Source organism: Perca flavescens, chromosome 13 (genome assembly GCF_004354835.1).
Source record: "Perca flavescens isolate YP-PL-M2 chromosome 13, PFLA_1.0, whole genome shotgun sequence".
Lineage (NCBI taxonomy): Eukaryota > Metazoa > Chordata > Actinopteri > Perciformes > Percidae > Perca > Perca flavescens.
This window is the reverse complement of record NC_041343.1, coordinates 7,137,948-7,148,334: the sequence shown is the minus strand read 5'-3', so window position 1 is coordinate 7,148,334 and position 10,387 is coordinate 7,137,948. Positions and strand designations below refer to the sequence as shown.

Sequence of the window (10,387 nt, the reverse complement as noted above, 5' to 3'; positions counted from 1 at the left end):
ATATGTATTGTCAATTTTTTAAAGTAGGATCCTTTGAACACACGGACACATTGAACTTGTAGGAAAAAAAGTTCAAGTAAAAGAAAACTGAAAATAAAATAAAATGCAGAAAAAGAAAAAGTGGAAACGCAGGTTTGAGCGGCCCCCTTTTCTCTTTATGTTTTTACATTTTTTTTCCCCTTTCCTAGAGAGAGGTATGGGCCTGTGACTGCCCTGCAGGTAGTTTAAATCCTGGCTTAAGTGGACTTAGTGCCGATCTCATACATTTGTGTGACATGTGTAGGTGCTCATTTTCAATCCCGAACAGTACTTTTAGGTTTTAATGTTCATAGTGGAAAAAGCTGACTCACAGCTGTAAGTCGATCCAAACATGCTGATGGTGTGTAGTGCTACTTTGGCTCGACGAGAGAGAACTGTCTCAGACACAAGTCTGTAGCCAGGAAGTAACAGGTCAGGTACTTCATGCTCCGTGCTGCCGTCTCTCTCACATCTCTCTATCGCCGTTCTGTCCAGCCAACTGTCAACGCACGGCCAACAATCCATTCGATTGGCTCTCTTGAGTGAAGCTCAAGACTTCATAAGAATGAAACTGAACACAGCAGCCCTGATATGTGTTTATTTGTTTTTAATCTATTCTCACTCTCTCCATCTCCATCTATATCTCCCCCCCCCAACAAACAGAGACGATTGCGTCATCTCCGGAGCATCGCGGCCAGAAACATTGTCAACAAGAATGGCTCCCCGCTGCTGGACACTTACTTCACCCTCCACCTCTGTATAGGAGACCGCATCTCTAGAGGTCCGTGTTAACACCCCTCCCACACACCTTCCACGCTGTCACTCCTCTATGGGAGAGCTGACAGTGGGTAACAATGCTCGGTCTGTTGTCTACAAGCTCACAAAAAACTTTTCTAATGCACATTCTATTTCTCCGCGCTCTATGGAGCAGCGGCATGGACATTGAACCGGTGAGCCACTCGGTTCTGCAGGCATTTCTATTTGAAGATTATCCATTTAAATGCATTTTCTTTTTTTTTTATAAATGTACTGTATGGTTCATGGCTGTAAATCAGAACATGTCCATTATCCAATAAAGTCACTTTGGTGTCCTCGCTGTGTGTTTACTGTTGATAACAGAATCACTACAGCCTTGTATGTCTACTGTCTGGCAGGATCTGGTTTGAATTCACAAATTAACGCTGAGCTTCTGTGAATTGCATTTTAGGTTGGATGTAACCCAGTTGGTTGTGCATGAGAGTTTTCTACCTTCTTTTAACCAGCATTCTCTGATGTCTTTCTAGATTTTTACAAGAGTGAAGTCATACGAGACTCGCTGGTGAGTATACTTACTTAAACCTTGAAACTATTCATGTCTGCCTCCTGGGAGAGCTTCAGAATGTTGTCATTACCGGCAGCGCGCTGTTGCAGTGTGTTAGTACACCGCTCATTATGTGCAGTGCCACAATGAAGGAAGATAAGCTTCCTGTAGTTGAATGGCATTTATACCTGCTGCCTATGTGCCAGTCGCACCTTTTTGGACTTGTTGTTTTACTATAACTTTACTGAAAGTGGTTTTCAAACATCAAAGTACAGACATGCTGTGAAACCTGCTCCGTTGACTAAAATGTGCTGTTCCCTTGCGCAACTTTCTCTGTTGGTCTGTGAGCATCAGTCAGTTGTATAAATTACCCATGATTCTTTGGCTGTTCTACTGCCATTTGCGCGGCAGACGCAGCAAGCTATAGAAACAAGCAGCCAAGGACGGCAAGCCATTACTCTCGGGCTTGCTGCCGAGTCATGAGTTGACCTAAGCTGCTTTCCAGGCATCCTCCCTCTGCAGACTGTATAATGCGCTGCAGGAGTCATGACTCCTGTCATCTCTTAGCCCAACTTCCTCCTGTTGAATTTCCCATCCTTGCTGACATTCCTTCTCTACTGCTCTGTCTCCTTCCCGTCATCATTTGTCTCCTGTTGGTCTTCCTGTTTTCATTCTAACTGCTATGCCCCTTTTTGCTTCCGCTACTGACTCTCACTAGTTCCCCCCTCTCCCCGCCCTGTGGATTGTACTTCTGCTTGTGACATTCCTCTCCTGCCTGTCCTTGACAAGTGACCCGAGGAGCAAGAGATTTTCTCTCTGATGGAGGGAAATGGTACATAATTGAATGATGTAAATGGCTACAGTGCTTTGTAGAACCAGTACTTAGTGCTGTCAGTGTGGGAGTTGAAGGACAGACAACAAACTAGTAGGGTTCAGACTTTAAGGTTAATGTGGAACAGGATGATTCAATTACTTCACAATGTATAGGGCTCATTGTACAGGTACCATGCATTTTTGATTTCAGATTTTGACCCAAACTAATGTGCTCGCTAAAAAAAACGTCACACGCTTGTATTGTCTTGTATAGCTTCAGTTTAAGGTTTAGTTTGATTTAAGTTATTGTGCTGATCAGCTCTTAGGTCAGATATTAATGTACTCTTACTAAACTGATCAGCCTCACCAAGTGACTGCAAACCCTTGGCGTGTGTGTTTGTCGTCAGAATCCGACGTGGCGGAGCCTGGACTTTGGCATGCTGCCGGACCTTCTGGACACCTCGGTGGCTTGCTTCGTGGTGAGAATCTGGGGAGGCCAGGAGGAACAGTACCAGCTCCTCATAGAATGGAAGGTCAATCTGGATGGCCTCAGATACACAGGGCAGCAGGTCAGCAACCACACACATACAAATGATAATCTTTATTTGTATATACACTTGTGTCACAAGGGGTCCCTGTGTCGCAGGCACAGGCTACAAAGGGATATGTGAAGTAAGTGGAGAGCAAACCTAGCCTGGTTGACACCAGACCCTTCTCACTTGTAACTGAGAGTGGGTCCGGGCAATGTTCATTCACAGCCCATTTCCAAAGGGGCGTCACCAACGGACGCCGCTCAAACGCCTCTGGGCGCATTGGATAGTCCTTCAACCAATCAACCAATCGAAGCAGCGACAGCGGCATCAACGGGTTGCTGCCGCTTTGGTGGCCGTCATGTTGAATGTAAACAAAAAGCTGATCGCCGTCGCTGCGCTATCGTCATCATGTAAAGCCCGCCTCAACGGTTCTGATTGGTGCCTCAATTTGGAAAAATTGGAAATGGACTTGAATGGGCTGTTGGCCAGACTGACTTGCAGAGCAAATCTCAGATTTGCCGGAAGTTCGTCAGGGTTTACCCAGGCTAGAGAAAACCTATGAGTACTGCTGGTTTTTGTACACATCTACATGGCATGTGCGGTATCTGATCAAAAACTGAGTTAATTGTAAAAAGTTTTGATAACAGAATTTCAATGTGCAAAACACTTAACATAATATGACATTCTGTTAATTTTGGCCTGGAAATCTAACATCACACACAATGAAAATATCTTATCAAATTAGGTAATACATTAGGCAGTGAGTAAATTTAGAGCATCGCAACACCGTATATGTGTAATACTGAATTTTAATCGTTGCATTTTAGAATAAAATGATCTTAATCATGGCAGTGGAACTACATGAACTAATTTACATCAAAACAGAGTCTGCAATTCATTTCCCGAAGATTATATAAATGGCTATTAGGGAAAAAAAAAAGCGAGCATTGGGGCGCCCTGATAGCTCACCTGGTGAAGAGTGCGCCTATATATATATATATATATATATATATATATATATATATATATATATATATATATATATATATATATATATATATATATATATATATATATACATACATACATACATACATACATACATAGTACAGGCCAAAAGTTTGGACACACCTTCTCATTCAATGCGTTTCCTTTTTATTTTCATGACTATTTACATTGTAGATTCTCACTGAAGGCATCAAAACTATGAATGAACACATATGGAATTATGTACTTAACAATAAAGTGTGAAATAACTAAAAACATGTCTTATATTTTAGATTCCTCAAAGTAGCCACCTTTTGCTTTTTTATTAATAAGGGAAAAAATTCCACTAATTAACCCTGACAAAGCACACCTGTGAAGTGGAAACCATTTCAGGTGACTACCTCATGAAGCTCATTGAGAGAACACCAAGGGTTTGCAGAGTTATCAAAATAACTCATACAGAGCCAGCTGCCCGCTGTTCTTTGTTCTCTCCATCTCCCTACAATGAGCCTGTACTGCCTCGCTTTGTCCACAGATTCGATCCAGGAATCCAAATGAGATAATATTTGGACTGAATGATGGCTACTATGCAGCTGACTTTGATCATAAGGTACAGCCTTTTGCCAATTCTTCCCAGCTTCTGCATCATAATGGAATCCCCAGTCCTAAACTCCTTAGTTTTATTGGGACGCTGTTTGGCCTCTGCACTCAAACACTCACATGTGGCTGTTACAGGATCAGTCAGAGCGGAAGAAAAACAGTCTGCTTCAGGTCGACCAGAGTTCAGTCAGAAACTCCTACAGTGTGTTCTCTTTGCTCAGGTAAGATCCATGCCATGCAGCAGTATTACATCATATCACCATAACATTGGGACTCCACGTTTCATCAAACGTATATTATTATTACCTTTTCTGTCATGTGCAGTGGATTGTTGACGAAGAATGCTCTACAGTGTATTTGATTTATTTTAACCCACAACGGGTGTTCTTCAATTAGAACTTTTATTTAATCTTTTGCATAATTGCTCATGTGACTACACTTCCTCCTGTTATATGTGTTGCATATTTGTCTTTGGCATTTGTATTCCAGCAGATGGTGCCACAGGAAAGTCAACATGTTTGACCCATTATCAGGGAAGCTCTTCTGGCCTCCAACTTTTATACAAAGTCACAAAGCCTGTAGTCTACACTGTATTTGGTGGACATGATGGGACTAATATATATATGGAACATTTTAAGCAGTCTATCCCAATGAAGGCACTTCATCATTAGGCCAGCGTCAGACTTGGGATTGTGGATAGAATGAATTGATAAAATGGTTGCAGTGCACATTTACACCACAAGAAGGAGACAGAGATTTGCTAAGGAAGTTGCTTGTTAGGAGAACCATGGTGCAGTAATAAAGAACTTTAGACAACACAAGGCAGCTCTTGCATCAGTTGACAAACATGGCCTTGTTGTTCCACATTTATATTTAAGTGTGGTAGAATGTAATCTCTACTTTCAGCACCACCAGGGCTTCCCCAGAGGGAAACCATGTGATCATGGCCTTATCACATAACAACATAATTACGCCCCAGATTTACCTAAATAAATGTTGTATCTGGAAGCTTTCGAGTTTGACGTTTCCAAAATAAGATAAGGATCCTGTCATTATGAGCATTTTGAAGGGCTTCCACTGACATTTTCCTACTATAAGAATTAAATAGGGGGACATAAATACATCACAGGCCTTTGCAGTATCAGGAAAAGCGGGCTGCACTTAAACAGCGCTCCCTCATCTAGAGTGGTCATGGTTTATGTTTACAGTTTATGAGAGGATACCATTGCCTCCCCAGCAGCTTTTAGGAAAAAAAGCCCAGTTTGAATCATAACATGTATGACCTCTGGCTCTTGCCTCTTACATTATTGCAGCTTTCTTCCACATCCTCTTCTTCTATCCGCACCCAGTGGGACTCTGCGGAGTTTAACACAGTTACATTGATCCCCCTCTTCCCACACAATGATCTGCCTGTCAGAGTTACTTTTGGCTCGGCACACTCATTTGCACATGGTTTATGATAATGTACTGTAGAATGATTCATCAGATACTGTACACTTCCCAACAGGGATTATCCTCCCATCCCCCCCATGGTATATAACAACATATACCACTTTCTGACCCGCACAGCTTTGCCTTTTTCAAAGTGCATTAACTCTCTGAAGCAGGTGGAGTGCTGCTTGTGGAACTGTGCTTCATGGTAAAATCTCTACTTGTGTTATTGGCTCACCTACTGTACGTGGTTGATATATACGATACATATCAGCCACCTTTATATGCCGCTGACTGTGCACCATGCATTGACTTTTTCATTATGTAATCGGTTGAAAAGTAGCATTTTTATTGTGCGTTTGGAGGGGACACCTTCAAACTCAGCTATCTGCCTTGGCCCAATGCAAAGCATCTTTCTCAGTGCAATGCTTTTAATGGAGCTGCTTTGCCAAGAATGCACCGGTTTGATTAATGACGGCAATTTGCCAGCAGATTCACAGTCTGCTTTTCAGCAGGCCCCCGGTTGACAAAACCCATCGACTGTGTGAGTAACATGGTGATGTGGGCTAGCAAACACAACACGTCTCAGATGGCAAGATGAAGAGGGAGTGAACAGATCATCAATCAGCAAAGTCTTGTCTCTTCCAGAGAGTCCAGGCTGATCGAGGCTGAGCCACATCCTATATAGTGCTGGGCCCCTGTCTGGGCAGAAAGAAAGCCAAGGAGACAGTGATGAAGATGATCCAGATGATTTTTTTTTTTAAAAGACACTACTAATGCAGGTGCAGACGTACCTCAACCTCTCACGTACACTCCCCTGTCTTACTAGAAAAAAAGATTTTATGTTTGAACAGTAAGAGAGAAAGAAAAAGTTGATAGGACTGATGGTAGAACTCCTTACTGAGCTGCATATTGGACTAGTTGGATATAAACAAAAAGCAGAGGCAGAAAGAGTGACAGAGTGGTTTACTGTTCCAGGTTACAATGGTTAGAGGCCATCTTTTATGGCCCAGTATGCTCTTTAACGTCACGCTGAAGTGCTGTGTAAGAGGAAGTACTTGAGTGGCCCCTCCGTTCTTACTCACACACAACTCTCTGAAAGCGAAGAGTTATGCACTTACTTTTCGATGTTAAAAATAGTGTTTAAAACAAGATGCAGATGCTGAATGTTGACATTTCAGGTCTGCTGTAGCAGTGGCCACATGGTAAACCTAATTCTTGAGGCACAACTTTCACAGTTCAGCACTGCGACATTGCAGATTAAACCTGTCTCAAACTCCTGGAGCCTCCCCCCCCCCACCCAATGATCAGAGCCATATGATGCCTGTGTTTCCTGATTTGCGATTGTATGCTCCAATGTGGAGTATGCATATACGTACAGTACATGTCGACAGAAGCAGCGCACAGCGGTGGTGAAGCTCTGTGGGGGGTCTCTCCTGCTCAGAGGCTGTTGAGGTGATGATAATGCTTTCCTGCAGGCAGCCCCCTCAGGTCCGCCCGCCTGCTGGTGGGACGCTGCGGCCACAGCTCTCAGCCGTGGGACGTTGTTGTGGTCCTGCGTTAACCAGACAGCTGGACTGGAGGCAACGGCTGACCCTGGGGTCAGAACCAGCACCAACCAGACTACAGAAAGAAACTGACTACCTGAGCTTTAAATCATCATGTGGAAATGGACAGAGATGCTATTTAGTTTTTTCCATTTCACACCTCTGGAGTGGTGCACAATCAAAGCAACCCTTAAAACAGAATTTATTTTATTTTCAGTTTAATCAGTAGGCCTGCGACACCCCTTCTTATATTTGCCCCACTGTCCACTTTCCTATATATATATATATATATATATATATATATATATATATATATATATATATATATATATATATATATATATATATATATATATATATATATATATATAGTGTATATATATATATATATATATATATATATATATTTTTTTTTTTACACATTTTCTACAATCTGAGATTACATTCTGTCTGCCTTCCATTCTCCCTACCTGTCTAATCTCGCTTGTTGTGTTATTGATGTGTTGATTGATTTTTCTCCTACCTGTTATTTTTCTCTCACTCTCTCCAACGTGTTACGGCTTCTGTAGGGCTTGCCTTGTCTGTTGTTATCTCAGGTTACTGAGTTTACTCCCACCTCGGAAATTCAGGCTTCCCAAACAAAAGACAGTAGGTGTTGACTGATAGAAATCTATATGAGACTTTTGTACATTAAACTTAAAGCTTTAGTGCGTAACTTTTTTTTATATTAATGAATGTCCGATACATTCAAGTGAAGATAATTACCTCATAAGGGGGGGGACAGAAACTATGCACTATAGCTTTAAAGCTTTTTCACTGTGTATTATTTGGCTCCCTCCACCAGACAGCGTAAGTAACCATGACTAACGGTTTGAGATTTTTAGAGTAAGACGAGGACAAGGACAAAATGCTCATGACTGAGTTAGCAAACTTCTATAATTCTATGCAATGTGTGACCCCTTTCTGACCCTTTAGGACCATACATATCTTTTTCTCACCATCTCTTTGTTGTCTTTGCATCTCTGTTGTAGTTGTCATGTAAACACGGCTTATAGCAACTCAGCAGATCCGCACAGAAAACATCAGCCTGCAGGAGTAGGAGTGCATTATGCATGCTGGCTAAAGCAACTTCGGCAATCTTATCTCCCATTCCATGAAATTGGAGACAATAGTGAAGGGAGGTGAATAACAAGTGGTTAAATGTATTGACATTCTTTGGCTGTGAGATAAAGGCGGAATTTAGAAGTTTAGTTTGTTGTGTTTTTCCCACTGTGGCGCTCGTCTGTTTTGTCCCCGGAAGCGATAGAGGGACATTATCCTCAATTTGTTCATTTCATTTCATTTTATTTATATAGCACTAGTAAACACAACAGAAGTTGACCACTGTGCTTCACATAACAAGAGTCAGATAAGAAAATAGAATAAAACATCCTTCAGACAACAAAAAGACATAGATAAAAAATAAGAATTTAGAGAAATGCACGCTCCAAGAGATACAACTTTAGTTTGAGCTTAAACTCATATAAAGAGGACAGCGATCTCAAGGAGACGGGGAGGCTATTCCACAGCTTAGGACCAACCACAGCAAAAGCACGGTCCCCTCTTGACTTTAGTTGCGAGCGTGGCTGGGACAGATCATAGTTGCTCGTGGACCGTAGACACCTACCAGGTACATTCAGATCTAACAGTTCAGATAAATAAGCTGGTGCAAGACCATTTAAAGATTTAAAGACAAAAAGCATTATTTTCATATCAACTCTGTAGCGCACCGGCAGCCGGTTAAGAGACAATAAAATGGGAATGATATGTTCATGTTTGCGAACCCCAGTCAGAAATCTGGCGGCTGCATTTTGGACCATTTGAAGCCTTGTAATAGAGAACTGGGGCAGTCCTGCATATAAAGATTTCAATAATTCAGACGGGATAGAACGAAAGCGTGGATCACTTTTTCAAGCTCTATTGGTGATAGAAAATGCTTAACTCTGGATAACAGCTTCAAATGATAAAAACTTGATTTCACCACTGTGTTTATGTGTTTATCTAGCTTTAAAGTGGAATCCAAAACCACTCCCAGACTCCTGACAGTAGGTTTAATGTCACAGTACAGGTCTGCGGTATTAAAAGTATTTTTTCCATCTCCCAGAACAGGGCCAAACACAATAGCTTCGGTTTTACTCTCGTTTAAATGTAAAAAATTCAAGGACATCCAGGATTTTACGTCGTTTAAACACGCAGATAGGGTTTCAAGGCCCTTTGTGTCAGTGCGCTTAAAAGGCAGATAGATGTGTGTGTCATCTGCGTATAAGTGAAAAGACACTCCGTGTTTTCTAAAGATTGATCCTAACGGCAGCATATATAAAGAAAACAAAGTAGGAGCCAAAATGGAACCCTGTGAAACGCCATATGTAAGTGGAGCTACGGACGAACCAGAATCTCCAATACCAACTGAAAAGTTCTCAATCCTCAATTTGTTGTCACAAAACGTCCCCAAGCTTGTTTGGATATGCTTAATCAGCTGCCCTGGTCACCCTGTGGGCTTTGAAACATTGTTGCTGGAAATGAATTCAGTACAGTCATTAGTCCTTGGGCTTGTTTCCGCTGACCCAGGTTTGTTTGACAAGTGCATTGGGCACACGTACAGTGGTGCTCATAAGTTTATGAACCCATGCTAAAGTTGACGAAAAAGAGGAATAAAAAAACCCATCTTTTGGATATTGATCTTAAAGCCTTAATTAAAGAAATTAGGAAAAATCCAACCTTTAAGGACACCAATTTTCTTTTGTGAATGAATAATGTATCGTAAATAAATAAATGTTCTTCCTTAAAATACAGGGGGCATAGGTATAGACACCCATATGTTAAATTCCCATAGAGGCAGGCAGATTTTTATTTTTAAAGGCCAGTTATTTCATGGATCCAGGATACTATGCATCCTGATAAAGTTCCCTTGGCTTTTGGGATTAAAATAGCCCCAATCATTACATACCCTTTACCATACCTAGAGATTGGCATGGGGTACTTTCCATAAGATCATCTCTCAATGCAAATCAAACCAGCTATTAGGCTAACCGACATAAAACCATGCCAATCTCTAGGTATGGTGAAAAAGAAGTCTGCCTGCCTCTATGGGAATTTAACATAGAGGTGTACTGACTTAT

General features: G+C 41.5%; 1 protein-coding gene across 1 annotated transcript in view; it reads left to right on the top strand.

Moving 5' to 3' along the window:
* The window catches only part of uvrag (UV radiation resistance associated gene), a 111,174-nt gene that overhangs the window by 14,185 nt on the left and 86,602 nt on the right, over nt 1–10,387 (top strand). Inside the window, exons 2-6 of the mRNA XM_028596170.1 lie at nt 682–799; nt 1,302–1,336; nt 2,539–2,700; nt 4,187–4,261; nt 4,387–4,472. Of these exons, the coding sequence (XP_028451971.1) occupies nt 682–799; nt 1,302–1,336; nt 2,539–2,700; nt 4,187–4,261; nt 4,387–4,472 (476 nt within the window). The remainder of the gene's footprint in view (nt 1–681; nt 800–1,301; nt 1,337–2,538; nt 2,701–4,186; nt 4,262–4,386; nt 4,473–10,387) is intronic.